The sequence below is a fragment of the Conger conger genome, chromosome 15 (genome assembly GCF_963514075.1).
Source record: "Conger conger chromosome 15, fConCon1.1, whole genome shotgun sequence".
In the NCBI taxonomy this organism is placed as follows: domain Eukaryota; kingdom Metazoa; phylum Chordata; class Actinopteri; order Anguilliformes; family Congridae; genus Conger; species Conger conger.
The window spans coordinates 8,332,936-8,352,443 of NC_083774.1; the positions used below are offsets into that span (position 1 = coordinate 8,332,936).

Sequence of the window (19,508 nt, forward strand, 5' to 3'; positions counted from 1 at the left end):
CTTTTTAGGCACTTTTCATACCTTTATTTCTGAGTTTGTGTGTGCATTTGTATGTTTGTGCATGTGTGTGTGTGTGTGTGTGTGTGTGTGTGTGTGTGTTTTTTTTATGTTTGTGCATGTGTGTATGTCTGTCTGTGTGTTTCTGTATGTGTGTGTGTGTGTGTGTATGTCTGTCTGTGTGTTTCTGTATGTGTGTGTGTGTATGTCTGTCTGTGTGCATCTGTATGTTTGTGCATGTGTGTATGTGTGTGCGTGTGTGTGTTTCTGTATGTGTGTGTGTGTATGTGTGTTTGTGTGTGTTTCTGTATGTATGTGTGTGTGTGTGTGTGAGAGAGTATCTATACATGGTGTGTATGTTACGCGGCAGGCGTGTGTCTGTAAGTGTATGTGTGAATATATGAGTAAATGTATGTTATGCAGGTGTGTGTGTAAATGTGTGTGCGAATGTGACTAACTGTACATGGTGTGTACCTTATACAGGTGTGTGTGTGTGTGTGTGTGTGTGTATGGCTCAAGTCACAGGGGGCCTTCTCTTGGGAGAATCCATCTCAATCCACTCACCTGACCCTGGCAGGCTCACCTTGCTGCAAACGGAGCCGAACGCCCTGTAATCGGCACTTCAAGGCCTGTCGCCCACTCGCTTCGAGAGCCACCATCAATTCACACCCTGATCACATGACCTATGGAGGTGCCCCCCCCCCCCCCCCCCCCGCCACACACACACACACACACAGCCCTGGACGGCAGCGACACCACAAATCTCTGAACATCACCGCTTCTGCACGGATGACTGGAGGCCCCCGTCCATCCTGCACAAAGCAGCGAAAACCAACTCTGTCCGTCAGCCGCGGCGGAGTGTGTGTGTGAGCAGGGGAGAGGGAGAGAGGGAGAGAGGAAGAGGAAGAGGGAGGGAGAGAGGGAGAGAGAGGGAGAGAGAGAGAGAGAGAGGGAGAGGGAGAGAGGGAGAGAGGGAGAGAGTGAGGGGGAACAAGTGGAAACGGCTGACAGCATGAAAAACGAGCCTTCACTCCCGGGCCTCGATCAGCACGAGGAGCTAATTCCGCCGCTCCTGACTGATGGGCGATAATCGCTCGACTGCCCCTCTCCCCTCGTCCCCCGCACCGGCCCCGCCGCTGGGGGTGGGGAGGGTGGGGGGGGGGCGATTGGCACTGTAATCTCGCCCTGCTGCCTCCTCTCTCCTCCGCACCAGAGAAAACATTTAGCAATGATTTTCAATTTAGTTTGCTCACGGTACATGATTCCGACCCAGGCCCGGGCTGCTTTTGCGTATGCGCTTCCTCCGTGACCCAATATCGCAAAACACGGAAATAAAGTCCCGCTCTCCCCGGCTGCTGCTCCCTGCATAATCCACAGACTTCCCATCTCCGCGTTCCCATCGCCAGGGAGCCGTTTCGCGAAACGCTGGGGTAACACGCTTCCATCGTGCTTTCAATTAGAGGGAGCACACTACAGTCATACTGTCCCTGTATAGACTTGTCTTTTTTCCCCCCTCTTGTTATTTATATTCGTTCTGAGCAATAAGTCATTTGTGCTGCAGAAGACCTGCTCGGCCTAGCACTGGGTCTGTCAATTACACGTATGCAATCTACAAATTAGCCCCAGCCCGGCTCTGTGCACAGCCATTCTGATGGAGTAGCTGTGTAATTGTTTACTTGTACTTATCTGCTTAGGTGCGGATTAAAAGCTTAAAGGCTCTTGCTTGTTTAATTCACTCTGCTCGATTCTGTCTCCATCAACGCGCGCACTCTGCGCCTTCCTGCAGAGATAGAGACACGTCGCTGTCCCTGGGAGGTCGGTGTTTTTGTGTGCGGCCGGTAGAGGGCCGTGAGGTTAATGATATCTCTGTGGAGAACATGAGGCCTGGTGAAGCCAGGGGAAGCCTGAGGTCTTCTCTCCGCCACCTTGGCCTTTCCCGCTTCCCGTGCCTGACGTGACCGGGCGATGGGCCTGTTCAGCTCAGGGTTGGCTGATGTATGCGTTACCCAGCATGCAGTGGGGCACAGCATGAGGGTCTGCTGTGGACATCCTGCTGGAGCCCTGGGGGGTGGGGGGTAGGGGGTGGGGGGTTGTGAGGGAGTGGTTGACAGGGACTCATTTCGGAGCCTTAATCCTGTGGAGCCCTGACCCTTCAATCTCACCGTGGCGTCTAATCCACTGTACATTTGCTTATTTGCTTTGCTTTAATGAGAGTCATTTTTCTTTCATTTTGGCAAGGGCTTAGCGTCAGAACCCTTTCTCTCTCTCTCGGCTGTGTGTGTGTGTGTGTGTGGAGGGGAGTGTGGGTGTGTGAGTGCGTGCAAAAGAACAGAAATGCTCTTTGTGCTTAAATATGCTGATGCTCGCGAGAGTGTGAAATGCTGGTTCCAGGTCAGAGTAGCTGAGAGGGCTGTAGAGTAGATCCTGAGGACACCTGGACCGTGCTCCATTTTGTCCACATCAGCGTGAGTCCTCCCTCCCACGATGCAGTGCGTCAGCTGTCCCTCCCACAATGCACTGCGACAGCTGTCCCTCACCCTCGGTGCCCCCGGGCCCCCTCCGTCCTGATTGATGGCGTGCTGTCCCTGTGCTGGCTGTGGAGAGAGGATCAATACCACTTTAATTAAGATGATTAAATGTAAGCTCTCACTATCAGCCTGGGAGGGAAGCACTGCCTGCCTATCTCTCTCTCACACACACACACACACACACACACTCTCTCTCTCTCTCTCTCTCACACACACACACACACACACACACACTCTCTCTCTCTCACACACACACACACTCTCACACACACACACCACACACCCACACACTCTCTCTCTCTCACACACACACACACACACACACACACACTCACACATATTTTCATACACACACACATCACACACACACTTTCGCACACACATTCACACATACACACACACACATGCACTCATACTTTCATACACACACACACCACACACAAATATGCATGCAGACACACACGCATAAACACACACACATGCACACATACACACACGCACGCACAGACATGCATGCACACACACATACAAACGCAAACATATACATACACATACAAACATGAATGCAAAGATACAGTACACACACACATGCATGCATACAGGCACACACATACAAACAAAAACATATTCAAACATGCACATACAATCACAAATGCAAAGATACAGTACACACACACACATTCTCACACACAAGCATACTCACACAAACACATACAAACATACACACACATACACATACAATCACAAATGCAATGATACAGTACACACACACACATTCTCACACACAAGAATACAAACACAAACACATGCAAACATACACACCCCTACACAAAGAAACACAAACGCACACCCTATGAGTGCAGTGAAGTATTTCTCTACACAGACTCTGCCCCCCCTCAGAGACCCCGGAGACACAGGCCTCCTTTAACACTGTCCCTTTCTCCGGTAGCTATATCCGAAGCGGCAGCGATACACTCTGATTGTCTCAGAGGCGTTATGAAAAAGCTTCTGATTCCGGCTGACGGGACCGATTTGATTCCCGGGCCACTCTCGCTCCCAGGAGGGGGAGCAGGTGACAGGCAGGGGCGCGCAGAGGCGACGCTCAATCACAGAGACGATTTCAGACGCCATAACTTCCTGTCCTTTCCGCACCCGCGCGCGCCCACACCCTCAGCGATGAGGAGGACCGCTACGCCGCGCCCGCCGTCCGCCGTCCGCCGTCCGCCCACGCGCGCCCTGATGGAGGAGTTCACAGCGCTGATTGGCTGAGTGGTAATCAGTCCTCTGACTCACTCTCTGCTGCCCATTGACTGGAGGTCAAATGTTGGCTGAAACAAGAACAGAGCTGCTCGCATTTTTAGTCATCATATCAAGTTTGTTATTACATACCTTTTCTGCTAATTAAAAAAAATATATATAATACGCATGCATCCTTTTTTTGTGACATTGTGATTGTGTGTTTGTATTGAGCATCTTCTGAATGTTTGTATTTTAAGTGTGTATATTTCTTAACATCATCCATTTAACTTTTATTTTTAATCTTTTTCCTTTCTGTTTATAAAAACTAGGGACGGGAGATGGAAACTAGCAATTGCTATAATCTCTGTATCAGCTCCATGAACCTGGGGTAAACTGGCAGTTATGATGCTATGTCTTTTGGCATTGTTCCTACTCAAATAAACATTAAATAAAATACATAAATATTTATTGGAAAAATGTGAAAACTTTTTACTTGAACCCCTTGCCATAAGGCCGACATAACACTGGCACAAGATGGCATAACAGATGCCAGGTTATGGGAAATTATATAACTTATACGTCTATCATTAAATGTTATGGCAGATGTTACAGCCATAGAATCTACCAATAAAAGTACGGGTTTTAATGTAATTTGACATAATCTGACATTGTGTGTTATGTCGTCGCGTGACAGCTGTTATGTCATGTGTATGTTACGATGAGGGGTTCAAGTACTGATTTTTCTCTTTGAGGGCAAACACAGGAGTGAAATCGAAATATTCACTTCAAAAAAATAAATAATAATGAGTATTTTTTCAGTCTTATATTGAGACTTAAAATTTCATTTATTTTACTTCTTTGGTAAATACGATTAATATTGCCAATGACGTAAGACAGTTTGACTCATTTCAAAATTTGCCTTGTCATGCAAACATGAACTTGATTAAAACTAGAGTTAATATATTCTTCGAGAGAGAAGAAAACGATCTTGAGTCTTATTAAAAGACTAAAATGCTTGTTAAGACAGTCAATCTTTGTAGTGTGCCCCCGTGATACAGTAAGTATGCCATGGGTCCTGATCCACTGCAAAGGGCTCATGCAACATCTGCTTCCCAGTCTCAAAATTTGCCAATTTTCTTCAGGTTTCTTGCTTCCCCAGTAAAGCCTTAAAAACATGTCTTTAAAAAGTCTTTAATTAAAGGATATGAAGGGCTCTTGTAAGAAAGTCAGGAAATATGGAGCTCAGTATCCTCCTTTCAACCTATCTTCCCTCATACGGGATGTTAAGATTGCTCTGTCTGACTTCTTATCTTACTTCTCCCCACCATCGGGCAGATACTCAGAAATCATCCATCACAGGAGGAAGATTAATTCACTCTCCCGCAGCGAGACGTGTTCTCTCCCCCTCACACACACACACACACACACACACAGGCACACACCAGCACATCTCTTACCCAGACATACGCTTTCACTCTGACCAATGGACTCATGAGTTAATTGCCGTTTTGCTTTTATTTGTTACAAAAGAGTGGCTTTCAAACAGCTCTGGCAGAGCGAATGTGTGTTTATACTAATCAATATCAGATTGCGCGGGCAGTCCGATAGCTCGTTAAAGGCGCTCTCTGTGAAGGCTTCTCTGACGGTAATTGCAGGTGTTTAAGAAGGCTCTGGTGAAGTGGGGGGTCTGACTGTGCCTCCCCCCCCTCCCCCCCTGCAGGGTGTATGACTACCAGCGCGTTCCTGCCTCCGTGACCTCCGTCCCGCACGGGCCCGGCCTGGCCAAGCGCTCCCGCACCTCCTCCTCCGGGCTCCGCCGCAGCCGCGACCGACCGCTGGCCAAGGGCAGCTCCCGCACCGGCTCCTCCAGCTCCAGCAGGGCCAAATGTGAGGGACGCCGATCACTCACAGACACACTGATCTCTCACAGACACACTGATCACTCACACACTGATCCCTCACACATTGATCACTCACACACTGATCACTCACACACACACTGATCACTCACAGACACACTGATCTCTCACAGACACACTGATCACTCACACACTGATCACTCACACACTGATCTCTCACAGACACACTGATCACTCACACACTGATCACTCACAGACACACTGATCCCTCACACACTGATCACTCACACACACTGATCTCTCACACACACTGATCACTCACACACTGATCACTCACAGACACACTGATCTCTCACACACACTGATCACTCACACACACTGATCTCTCACACACACTGATCACTCACAGACACACTGATCCCTCACTCACTGATCACTCACACACACTGATCCCTTACAGACACACTGATCCCTCACACTGATCACTCACACACACTGATCACTTGCACACTAATCACTCACAGACACACTGATCCCTCACAGACACACTGATCACTCACACACTGATCACTCACAGACACACTGATCCCTCACAAACTGATCACTCACAGACACACTGATCCCTCACAGACACACTGATCTCTCACACACTGATCTCTCACAGACACACTGATCTCTCACAGATACACTAATCACACAGATGCACCAACCACTCACAGACACTGATCGCTCAGACACAATCATCAGTCACATACACACTCACCACTCACAGACACACTGATCTCTCACCGACACACTGATCACTCACAGACACACTCACCACTCACAAACACACTGATCTCTCACAGACACACTCACCACTCACAGACACACTGATCACTCACAGATGCTCTGATCACTCACAGACACACTGGTCATTCAGAGACACAATCATCGACACACTGGACTTGTGATCACTCAGAGAGGCTGTATTTTCAAAGCCAAATCTCTCACAGTGGTGGAATTCACCACTCAGAGCTTTGGCAGGAGATGTGTTTGTTGGCTGGGTGCTCTGCATTGTTCCAGTGTCAGGCCGCTCCAGTCACTATAACAGCATCAGCATCTTGTGTGGGCAAACAGATGCTGATGTGGCTCCATCTGAAGTGCAAAGTAAATGAACAATGCCTTCGCCAACACTGCCCGTCTCTCAACTTAACACTCTGCACTGCAGGTAGCATGGTACAATAGAGGATTAGCTTAGAAATTGCAAATGCCTAACCGGTTTGTGTGTGTGCGTGTATATCTGAATATGTGTGTGTATAGGGGATGAGGGCGTACATAGAAGTGTGTGTTTCTGTGTGTATGTATAAGTGTGGGGGTGTGTGTGTGCGTGCGTGGGCGCTGTTGTGTTTCTGTGTATGTGCAGTGGGGTGCAACAATCTGGATACCCCTGGTTTAAATGTCTGTTACAATGAATCTGTTTGTGATGGACAGCATATCTGAACTCTATGGAGTTAAACATGAAACCTTTCTGTATATTTTTCTGCAAGATTGCTTTTTATTTTTATTTTTTACTGTTTATAAATTATAAAAAAAGGAAAAAGGGCCTGTTCAAAAGTTTGGGAACCCTTTTTGATTAGATGATTACTCAGGCCCAGACACAGGTGATTTACTCATTACAGCCTCGGTGAATCAGGCGAGTATAATTCCAAGGCTGAACTTTTTATTTTAAAGTAACTCCATGCCTTCTGAAGTATCCTGCAGTGGCTGTTATGTCTGGTGTTAACAACCATGGGTTCCCCTAAACAGCTGTCCAAGGATTTCAGAATGAAGATGGTTCATTTCCACCAAGAAGGAAAAGGCTACAAAAACTCTCTCAATGTTTCAAACTACCAATTTCCCCTGTCAGAAGCATTATTAGAAAATTGAAGACAAATGGAACAGTTGAAGTCAAGGCAAGATCTGGAAGACCAATAACGATTTCAGATAGAATGGTCTGAGCCCTGGTGAGAAAGGTTCAAATGAACCCACACATCATTGCAAAGGAACTGCAAGATAGAGTACCAAACACTACTTTAGCTGTTCACTAGGCAACAATACAACATACTTTAAACAGCAAAGACCAACATGGTAGAATTGCCTGAAAGAACAACCTCAACACAAAATTAAGCGTCTGAAGTATGCAAAAGAAGACATTGACAAGCCTGAAGCCTTTTGGGACAATGTGCTTTGGACTGACAAAACCAAAATGAACTTTTTGGCCACCACCAAAGAAAGTATGTTTGCAGAAAAAAGGGTGAAACCTTTGTAGAGAAGAACACCTTGCCGATTGTGAAGCACGGAGGTGGATCCATTATGCTTTGGGGTTGTGTGGCAGCTGGGGGCACAGGAAATATTGTGTGAGTGGAAGGAACAATGGAGGTGTTCTGTAAGGAAGAATGGGGAAAAATGTGAGAATTCAAAGACTCTTAGCTGGCTACAGGAAGCGTTTACAAGCTGTTATAGTTGCCGGAGGAGGAAGTATTAACTGATGGTTCCCAAACTTTTGCACAGGGCCTTTTTCCTTTTTTTTTCATTATTTTCAAACTGTAAAAAATGTAAATGAAAAATGATCTTGCTATAACATTTTAAGAGATGTGTCATTGTTTAACATTGTACCATTTAGAGGTCAGGTTTGCTTCTGTTTACCAGGGTTGCCAAAATGCACACCACTGTATGTGAGTGGGGTGAGTGAGTGTGTGTGTATGTGTGTGTGTGCATGTACATGTGCCTGTATGAGTATGTGTGTGAGTGAGGTGTGTATATGTGAGTGTGTGGGTGTGTATGAATGTGAGTGTGTGTACAGCACCTGTACAAGTGTGTGTGTGTGTGTGTGTGTGTGTGAGTGTGTGCACAGTGCCTGTACGAGTGTATGAGTGTGTAAGTGTGTGTATGAGTGTGTACAGTGCCTGTATGAGTGTGTACAGCGCCTGTGTGAGTGTGTGTGTGTGTATATCGCCTATATGAGTGTGTGTGTGTGTGTACATCGCCTATATGAGTGTGTGTGTACAGCGCCTGTATGAGTGTGTGTGTACAGCGGCTGTGTGTGTGTGTACAGTGCCTGTATGAGTGTCTGTGTGTGTACAGCGCCTGTATGAGTGTGTGTGTGTGTGTACATCGCCTATATGAGTGTGTGTGTGTGTGTGTACAGCGCCTGTATGAGTGTGTGTGTGTTGTACATTGCCTATATGAGTGTGTGTGTACAGCGCCTGTGTGAGTGTGTGTGTGTGTGCATCGCCTGTGTGAATGTGTGTACATCGCCTGTGTGAGTGTGTAAGTGTGTGTACAGCGCCTGTGTGAGTGTGTGTGTGTGTGTGTGTGTACAGCGCCTGTGTGAGTGTGTAAGTGTGTGCACAGCGCCTGTGTGAGTGTGTGTGTGTGTGTGTGTACATCGCCTGTGTGAGTGTGTAAGTGTGTGTACAGCGCCTGTGTGAGTGTGTGTGTGTGTGTACAGCGCCTGTGTGAGTGTGTGTGTGTGTGCAGCGCCTGTGTGAGTGTGTGTGTGTGTATACAGCGCCTGTGTGAGTGTGTGTGTGTGTGTACATCGCCTGTGTGAGTGTGTAAGTGTGTGTACAGCGCCTGTGTAAGTGTGTGTGCGTGTGTGCAGCGCCCCTCCCCCGGTGACGGCGTGTCTTTATGGGGGTGGCAGAGCTGAGAGCTTGGGGGCACAGAGAGAGGCACCAGATGGTCCCTCCATTAAAAGCCACACCGCTCCGGGCCTCTTTCCCTTTAATCGAGTCGGGCCTATCAGGGCGTGCAATTATACCAAATTAATAGTGCATAACAAATAAGAATTGTTTATACTGGTTTATTACGAGCCTTAATAGTTTTTACTGCCTTCGCATCAAGAGTCAAATTAGTTTGCCTTTGTCGCTCAGAGGTCAGAAAGCTCCTTACGCGGCTGAAAGTGGCTCAACGTCTCGCTGTGACTCACCGAGCGTTTCGGGCTGTTTCAGGTCTGCCTGTTTTCAGAAATCACAGTGAAGGAGAGGAGAGGAGAGCAGAGGAGAGGAGAGGAGAGCAGAGGGTGTGTTTGAGACATTACGGTGGCGACAGGCTGGGGGAGAAGGGACTTTTTTTTTCGTGGTCACCAAGGGAACAAAGGTGGAGAGATGGCAGAGGACAAGACTACAGCTCAATAATGTCGCCCTCTCGCTCCCTCTCTTTTCCTCACCGCCCTGCCGTTGTCCTCTTTTGCCATCTCCACACCCTCCCTTCATCTCTCTCTCCTGGTCTGAGCCTTCTTCTGTCCTGATCTCTCTCTCTCTCTCTCTCTCTCTGTCCCTCTGACTTGTATCTCTCTCTCCCTCTCTCTTTTTCTCTCTGTCTATCTGCCTCTCATTTTTCCTCTTTCTCACGGTCTCTCTCTCCTTCTCTCTTCCTTTTTTTCTTACCTTACGATTTGTGGGACTGTTTTCTGTGCCTTGTGCTGTTGTGCTGTTTTGCTGTAAAAAGGTGTGTTAAAACTCTCTCTCTGTCTCTCTCTGTTCCGTCCTCTTCTCTCTCTCTCCCTCCCTCCCTCTCTCTCTGCAGTGAAGATGGAGGAGTTGCAGACGATAAAGAGAGAGCTGACTCTGATTAAGGTGCAGATCGACGGGCTACTGGAAAGCCTGGACAGGATGGACAGACAGAGGAGGGACCGCACTGGTAAGAGTGTGAGAGTACACTCTTTCGCCCCCTTTGTTCAGAGGGTGTATTGCAACTGTCATGTACTTTAGATGACATTAACCACAAAATGTCATGACCTCTGGTGTCTGTAAGCCCTTGTTCAGCTACACTGACATTTTTGTGTGTGTTTGTGTGTGTGTGTGTGTGTGTGTGTGTGTGTGAGAGTGTGTGTTTTGAATGGAAAGGGCACTGTTGTTGATGCTTACCCTTGGGCGATGGACAACAGTGATGTATTTGTACAATGGGTCTTTTTCATCTCTCGAGGGTCACCATTTTCTCTAATGATACCTCTGTGTTCTCGCCATTGATTCTGCTTTGTGTCATTGACAGCCAATCAATGCTTTTGAATCAGTTTTGCAGATTGCATGTATTCATCTGGAGCTGAGAGCATCAGACCTGTGTGCTACACTACACACTACAACACACAAAAAAACCATTTGAGCTTTTCCATGTTCTGAACCACAGTGTGTGTGTTCATCCATATCAGGTGACGTGTGTAGGAATACAGGAGCCATTTCAGAGTGGGTTCGGAACTGGCTGCGGGATGGGGGGATGGGGTGGATGTGATTCCTACACACATCACCCAATATGGATGTAAATACACAGAAATTAAAGGGGACAGTCTGCACTCTAACCTCACAATTATTCTTTCATTTCAAATCGAATGTATTGCAATACAGAGCCAAAAGAACGGAAACTGTACCAACTGTCCAAATGCATGGGGACTGGATATTATTCAGGCTATTAGATACCTCTGCATGATAGGACATTGAAACGGGAGTCTTGTGGGAGTAATAGTTTAGTTAGTGATTGTCTGGATGATCGATGTATTGTGAGTTTTTAAACCTCTCCATTTGATATGTATTTGAGTTTGTTGGAATTAGATTAGACGGCCCATTATTCATGTTCTCTCTCATTACCTGCGGCGGACCGTGTCTGTGAACTTCGGGAGGGTAACACAAAAGCGTTATTGACAGGCTCTTGTTGTGTGGGTGGCAGCCAGTCTGGAGTCTGTGTCTCTGCCTGTACAATGCTGTCAGCAAACAGGTGAAATTACCCAGCATTACATAACAGGGGTGGATAGTGCAGTCTGTAAGTATCTGGACAGGGGTACAATTTCTGTTCTTTTGTCTCTCTAGTCCAGCACTCTAGTCCATTTACATTGTGTGTGAATGAATAACGCAATGAATGAATATGAGGTTAAAGTGACTGTCACCTTTAATTTCAGGGTATATACTGTACATCCATATTGGGTGATCTGTGTAGGAATTAGATAGATAGATAGATAGATAGATACTTTATTCATCCCGAGGGAAATTTTAGGCATCCAGTAGCTTATACATACACACATATACACACATATCTCACACACATAAAGATCAAAATCACTCACAGAAAAGTAAGAAATAAAGCGCATGAATTACATCTCTTTTTAAACATAGTCCCCCCCCCCCCATTTTAGTACAGGACAGGACAGTTGGCCTAGCAGTTCTGATTGGTCATGGTGAGATTGACGGGGGTTGAGGAGAGAGACAACCTGTAGCATAGTGGCTAAAGTACATGACTGGGACCCGGGAGATTGGCATTTAAAGCCCCAGTGTAGCCACAATAAGAGCCACAGAGCCATTCGGCCCTTGAGCAAGGCCCTTAACCCTGCATTGCTTCAGGGGGGGATTGTCCCCTGCTTAGTCTAATCTGTGCTGTACTGTAAATCGCTTGGGACAATAGTGACAGTTAAATAACAAATTATTATTATTATTATTATTATTATTATTATTATTATATTAGTATTAGAGCCCTCCCCTCCCTCCTGTTTTTCAGGGTCCCCCCCAACTCGTGAGGGCAGTTTGACGGGTTCGCCCTACCTCGGCCCGGCCAGCAGTCCGGAAGGCACCCCCAACAGTCACAGCCCCCACCGCCGGGCCCGGAGAGACCGGGAGGGGGGCGAGAGCCCGGAGCTCGGGGAGGCCAGCGATGACGACCGCCACACGGTAACCGCAGCCGGCGCGCCGGCTCCCCCTGCTGGAGAAACGCCGCAGCTGCACGTCAGCGCCAGCGTAGCCCGGCGCTGCGCACGCGGCTCTCGCCCAGATTTACGGCCTAAACCTAAACGCACATTCCGCGTCCTTCCCGCAATAACTCAGGCGCTCTAAATAGTCACACGGGCCTCCGTTTATGAACTTTTAAGATGTAATGAGCACAATAGACTGCGGGGAAAAGCGGGTTTTTTTTTTTTCACTTGAACCGTAATGAAAAGCAGAATTATCCCACAGATGTTTTGTGTGGCTGAGCCGTTTGGGTGAGTGATGTCCCCTCTCCGCGCGCAGCAGACAGACAGGGCTAATGGCTCTGAGGATTTAGACGGCATGAGGATCGGAGCCCATGTGTGGGGAAACGGAGATAAGCGCAATAAAGAGAACAGCGGCACGCTAAATTGCTCCGACAACTGATAAATCACATTCAAGAGTTGGAAATGTAAAACTATTCACGTCTCGCGCAGACACGAATTGTGTCATGCAAAGATGCACAAGCACTTTGAGTGCCACCTCAGACTTATTGTTGTGCACATAAACATCAATACACACACGTATGCACGCACACACAAATGCACAAACATACATGCCCACACACATACCCACACCCACACACGTGCACACACACACAGACAAAGGGGGTAAGAGCAGTCATCTGGTAGTCGGAGGATTGCTGGTTCAATCCCACCCTGGCTGTGTCGAAGTGTCCCTGAGCAAGACTCCCAATTACTGCCAATGAGCTGGTTGGCAGCCTTTTGCAATTTGTGTGTATGGGAGGCATTCATTGTATAGTGCTGTCTGTATTCCTAGTTAATGGAAAAGGCACTATTGAATACAGTCCATACACCCACATATGCATAGGCACACCACGCATACACACAACCTCACACACACACACACACACACACACACACACACAAATGCACACATACCGCATTCCTTTCAGGCTTTCACCTTCCCTTTACATTATTTCCGAGAGATGTTGTGTAGGCACCAGCATTTGGAGCCTCTTGTTCTAAAAACACCAAACGCAGGAGGATGGAGAAAGGGAAAGGAGGCAGAGGATTAAAGAGAAAGATTATTCTGCATTTTTTCCCCGTCAATTAGAGGGACTTGTATACAGAGTGTTATTATCCTCCGAAAAAAGAGCATAATTATCTGTAATTACTGTGAAGTGTGTCCCTACCTGCACGACACATTAAGCTCTTTCTGGCACTTTCCGTCTCCTTGTGTTCGGTAGCGTGGCATACATTAGCTGCAGTGCCAGGCCCAGCTGAAGGTGGGTCTGCAGTAACACCCCGGATAATTTGGGGCACCTCTGCTTCCCTGACAGAGCTTACACAGCGGATGGGCCTGGAGCATCCGGAACATGTGTGCCTAAACACTTACACTGGAGCAATTTATCTTTTTCCCTTGCTTTCTTTCTCCCTCTCTCTCTCTCTCTCTCTCTCTCTCTCTCTCTCTCCCCTGTCCTTCTGTTCCTCTCGTGAGTGTGTGTGTGTATGTGTGCGCGCGTGTGCCTTGCTACCTGAGGTACAGTAGGAGCATGGCACAATTGGTTTGAATGTACAGAAGGTGTGTGCCCTAAGCAAGTACAGGGGTACATACAAGAATTTTACATCAACAGTGATTTTATTGTATTTGTACACCAGAGTGCCCTGTCTCCTCCACTGGGTGAGCACAGCGTGGCATGTTTGTGTGTGTGTGTGTGTGTGTGTGTGTGTGTGTGTGTGTGATGATGGAGGAGCAGAGCTGGGTGGGCATGGCATGGTGTGTGTGTGTGTGTGTATAGTGTATATGTGAGTGTGTGTGTGTATAGTGTATATGTGTCAGTGTGAGTGTGTGTGTGTATAGTGTATATGTGTTTGTGTGTGTGTGTGTATAGTGTATATGTGTTTGTGTGTGTGTGTGTGTATAGTGTATATGTGTGAGTGTGTGTGTGTGTATAGTGTATATGTGTCAGTGTGAGTGTGTGCGTGAGTGTGTGTGTATAGTGTATATGTGTCAGTGTGTGTGTGTGTGTGTGTATATAGTGTATGTGTGTGTGTATAGTGTATATGTGTCTGTGTGTGTGTGTGTGTGTGTGTATAGTGTATGTGTGTATGTATGTGTGTGTGTATAGTGTATGTGTGTATGTATGTGTGTGTATAGTGTATATGTGTCAGTGTGAGTGTGTGTGTGTATAGTGTATATGTGTTTGTGTGTGTGTGTGTGTGTATAGTGTATATGTGTGAGTGTGTGTGTGTGTATAGTGTATATGTGTCAGTGTGAGTGTGTGCGTGAGTGTGTGTGTATAGTGTATATGTGTCAGTGTGTGTGTGTGTGTGTGTATATAGTGTATGTGTGTGTGTATAGTGTATATGTGTCTGTGTGTGTGTGTGTGTGTGTGTGTATAGTGTATGTGTGTATGTATGTGTGTGTGTATAGTGTATGTGTGTATGTATGTGTGTGTGTGTATAGTGTATATGTGTCAGTGTGTGTGTGTATAGTGTATATGTGTCAGTGTGAGTGTGTGTGTGTGTGTATAGTGTATATGTGTGTGTGTGTGTGAGTGTGTGTGTGTATAGTGTATAGTGTATGTGTGTGTGTATAGTGTATGTGTGAGTGTGTGTGTGTGTGTGTGTATAGTGTATATGTGTGAGTGTGTGTGTGTGTGTGTGTGTGTGTGTGTATAGTGTATGTGTGTGTGAGTGTGTGAGTGTGTGAGTGTGTGTGTATAGTGTATGTGTGTGTGTGTGTGTAGTGTATGTGTGTGTGAGTGTGTGAGTGTGTGAGTGTGTGTGTATAGTGTATGTGTGTGTGTGTGTGTGTGTATAGTGTATGTATGTGTGTGTGTGTGTGTGTGTGAGTGTGTACAGTGTGTGTGTGTGTGTGTGTGTGTGTGTGATGATGGAGGAGCAGAGCTGGGGGGGCACGGTGTGGCAGTTCATCAGAGGGCTGTGTGAGAGAGCGGTGGGTTCTGTCCGCGATCCTCAGCCACGCGTTCTTCGCTCCTGAAAGCCACGGCTGTGAAATTGGCTGTCGGTCTTGATTTTCCAATCAGCACACAGCACAGGCAGTAAACAGGAAACTGGCAACTGGCTTTGAGCCGTCACAAACAAACCCGCCTGCTCTCCGTTCACAAAGGGCTTGGGGCGACAGTGCGCTTTTGCGCCCGTGGATGCCAGAATGACTCCTCCATTTAGTGTCATTACTTTCCTTTGACCAGTGGTAGTGTGGCCCTCGACTGGTGTGTGGTGAGCAGCATTCTGGCACAAAATGGCTGCAATTGCATCGCCCAGGTGGGTGCTAGGTGGTGGTTGAGGCGAGTTTCCCCCTCATCACTGTAAAGTGCTTTGAGTGTGTGAAAAAGCACTCTATAAATGCAACTCTCTATCTGGACTGCTGCATGCGTGTGATTTTAAACGTGACGGATTTTTGTTGGTTGATGGGGTCTGTTCTTCTCACAGATTAATCATCACAGCTCAGACCTGGAGGATGACATGTGAGAGTCTACAGCTCAGGTACATTACACACAACACGAACAACGCACCATGTCCTGTTTTTAACCACAAATACATTGTATTGTCCTCTTTTTAATCACAACTACACTATAATGTCCTATTTCTAATCACAAATACACTATAATTTCCTCTTTTTAATTACAAATACACTATGATGTCCCGGTTTTAATTACAAATACACTATGATGTCCTGTTTTTAACCACAAATACATTGTATTGTCCTCTTTTTCATCAAAAATACACTGTAATGTCCTATTTCTAATCACAAATACACTATAATTTCTTCTTTTTAATTACAAATACACTATGATGTCCTGTTTTTAATAACAAATACATTGTAATGTCCTCTTTTTAATCACAAATACACTGTACGTTGTGACCGGCGTTGTAATTGGATGGTTCTCGGTCACGTGACTGACTCATTACCACATTGTGTCTCTCTCCAGCTGAAGCAGGAGCCCGTGACAGAGCTGAACGCACTATACATGGAGGGGGGAGGGGGGGAGTGACCATTGCCAGTCCAGCAGTTGCCATGGAAACGCCTATCTCCAGCCTCACCCACCTTGTTGTCACAGGACTCGAGTTATCTGTTGTACATTTGTAAAAAAAAAAAAAAAAAACAAAACAAAACAAAAAAAAAAACGCCACAACAACCCCCCTGGTGTCCCGCCCTCATACTGACCTTGTTCATCTTTTCTCCCAGAATGCATAGGGCCACCACACATCCATCACTTCCTGTTTGAGTGTGTCTCCATGGTCGTCCGTCTTTAGAAGAGTTGTGGCTGTGCTCCTGCGAAAAATTTACCATCTGTGACGAACGTACTGGCATGATAATTACAGCTTATTTGGAGAAATGAGGTTCATATCTCCTACAGATGTTCTCCCCTGGGATTAGTGCTCTGAACACAAAGACACCTACAGGCAAGCACACACACACACACACACACACACACACCGATTGTATCTGTTTAAAGCAATTATAAAGCAGAATAGGAAAGTGAAATTATTTGAAAGATTATAATCCCTCTTTGCAAAGGTCACCACATATGCAGAATACAGATTAAATCGAGACGATGGTCTTGTCAGTTTAAATAGATTTGAGCCCTGAGGAGTGTATACATATATATATATATATGTATATATATATATAGAGAGAGAGAAAGTTTTCTTGAACTGAAAGGCTCAGGCTTTGTGACTTTGTGTCAAGGCATGAAATATCTCCCTGTAAATGTGCATAATTTAGCCGTGATTCTGCCCTGAGCACCGCACAGGTCTCTGTGCTGTACTGGCTTTATCTGCACCAGGGCCCTGTTTAATGCTGTCAGCTAAAGCCTGTCAGTATGACAACAGCTGTCAACACACTGTTATCAGCCAGGTATTAATCGCAGATCTCTGCAGTCGTAGGGCTGCAGGGTTTGTGCTAAAATGGCTGCCTGGCGTCCCCGGCGTCCCTTTTTGCTGATATCACCCGGTACTTTAAATAGGACTTCCATCAGATTTTAATTTGCCTTTTGACAACAAGGTCTTCTCGCGCAGTGGTTCCCACACTTAATAATGGGGACCCACCAAGTACGCTTTTGTTACAGCTAATCTCTCAACCATTTGAGATTGCTGAAAATCTATTTTCTCTTTAACATAATTTAACAAAAGGCAAGTTTGGCTTGTTGCCCTTTCATTGACTTTGAACAGAAATGGTTGGAATAAATATATTAGTTGATTTGACTGAATAAATGTCCTTGGATGTAAACAAGGAACAAATTGTATTGCCATAGTGGGTATCACTTTCTCCGACAGTATGGCTTTAATGTAGCCATGAAGGACAATTGGCAGCTAGGCATAATTATGGTTGTGATAACAGTTAAAATGAAAACTAAGATAGTGGGCATACCACAGTGGGTTCCTCTGACTGAGTTTGGGAACCACCGCAGTGGCGTTTGGTGTGGTGATCATCAGCTTTAATCATCTGTGTTTGTGACATGATGAGCTGATCCCAGGGTTGGCTGCTGGCACAGACATTATGCGATCGTTTTGGGCCACAACCATCCCTGTGACCACACACCGCAAAACAAAACAAACAAAAAAAGTCAGTCTCAACAAGGATTTTATTCTCAAAATCTTATTTCTATCACTTTTTTTTTCTAAATAAGGCAGTTCAATTAATTTCAAGATTTGCCAATGGGGTAAGAAAATTTCACTTGTCAAGCAAACAGTAACTTAAAATACAATTATACTTTTCTCTTGATAGTGGAAAAAAAAAAAGTCTCATAAGTCTCATAATAAGACAAAAACACTTGCTAAGACAGATGTTTTTTGCAGTGCGCAATAAGGGCCACCCCACAAGGGGTCTTAAATGCCACCGAAAACATTGGGCCGCCTTATCTGTGGTGCGTCTGTGTGTGTGTGTGTGTGTGTGTGTGTGTGTGTGTGTGTGTGTGTGTGTGTGTGTGTGTGTGTGTGTGTAAAGACCTTGAATACAGCCACACTACCCAGTGCTCTATCCATTGACAGTTCTTGAAGAAGCTCTCTCACTGAGTTCGATCGGAGTCTATAATCTGTGATTTGGCTCATTGTCCAAGCCTGTAATGGCTCCGTGCCAAACGCTTTTCCCTTCACTAGAGCTCTAAGCCCTCAAACAGACTCTTTTAAACTGACAATAAAACCGCCATTAAACCTTTTAAGCATACACACACTTTAACTAAGTGCATTTGTTCCTAGAGTTAGCCAAGTTTAATCTCAATCCAGTGTACTATTGATTAGAGCTGAAGCTTTCAATTAAACAGAGACATTATAAGCTGTAAAAGAATACATAAATAAATAAAAAATGAATTCATAAGTAAATCAGACCACACAATCTGTGGTCCCTCTTGGTGATGTCTGGCAAAGTCCCAGGTGAGTTTCGAACCTTTCTGAGAAAATCCTGTTGTGTTCATCCGTGTGTTGAGAATGTCTGCGGCAGGTGACTGAACTGTGGAGACGTTATACAACTGTGTGCAGAAGCTGAGCCCCATCCGCCTCACCCCTGAGCTAAAAAGCCTTACTTTAGGGGGAGAGAAACCCAGCCTTTTCCGCATTTCTTTTCAAAAACACGCATCACTTCACATTGTGGATACACGATACAAGGTTATCAACAAACATGAACCGTGCTCATTCTGCAAATGGTTACTGCTTTGTCATTAGAAAAGGTGTTTGTAAATTATTATCAGTGTAATTAAATTTTAAAAAATATCAAAGCATGGCTCTGCTAGCAAGCTGCTGTTGTTGAAATAGAGGGAGTGGGACTGTCTCCTTTCCGGCCTGCCAGGCAGATCGCTACGTCCGTGTCTGTCCGTGTGTAACGTGTAATAGACGATATAAACCCACTTCTCCTTCCATGTCTAAGGTGCTGTGGACTGATGATCTGACTGGGTTGATGTGTAATATTGTGTAATATTTTAAACTTTCTTGTATTTGGTCAGATCAGTCTGATTCTATCCTGTATTTGTTTTTGTTTCATTATTTGAAAACTATTTTGTTATCCTCTACTTCCAGTGCTGTTTGGTAGGTTTTTTTATTTGTATAATTAATAATTTCTTTGTTTGCATTCATAAAAAGCTGAGTGGAAACGCATAAACAGTAATAGTAGTAAAGGTATTTTCATATTGATTATAACGAATCCTCTGTGTT

General features: G+C 45.7%; 1 protein-coding gene across 1 annotated transcript in view; it reads left to right on the forward strand.

The window, feature by feature from the left end:
- Positions 1-19,493, forward strand: part of LOC133111711 (RNA-binding Raly-like protein) — a 79,351-nt gene extending 59,858 nt beyond the window's left edge. Inside the window, exons 4-8 of the mRNA XM_061222259.1 lie at positions 5,485-5,651; positions 10,175-10,288; positions 12,131-12,300; positions 15,792-15,845; positions 16,292-19,493. Of these exons, the coding sequence (XP_061078243.1) occupies positions 5,485-5,651; positions 10,175-10,288; positions 12,131-12,300; positions 15,792-15,830 (490 nt within the window). The 3' untranslated portion in view covers positions 15,831-15,845; positions 16,292-19,493. The remainder of the gene's footprint in view (positions 1-5,484; positions 5,652-10,174; positions 10,289-12,130; positions 12,301-15,791; positions 15,846-16,291) is intronic.
- Positions 19,494-19,508: the final 15 nt, after the last annotated feature.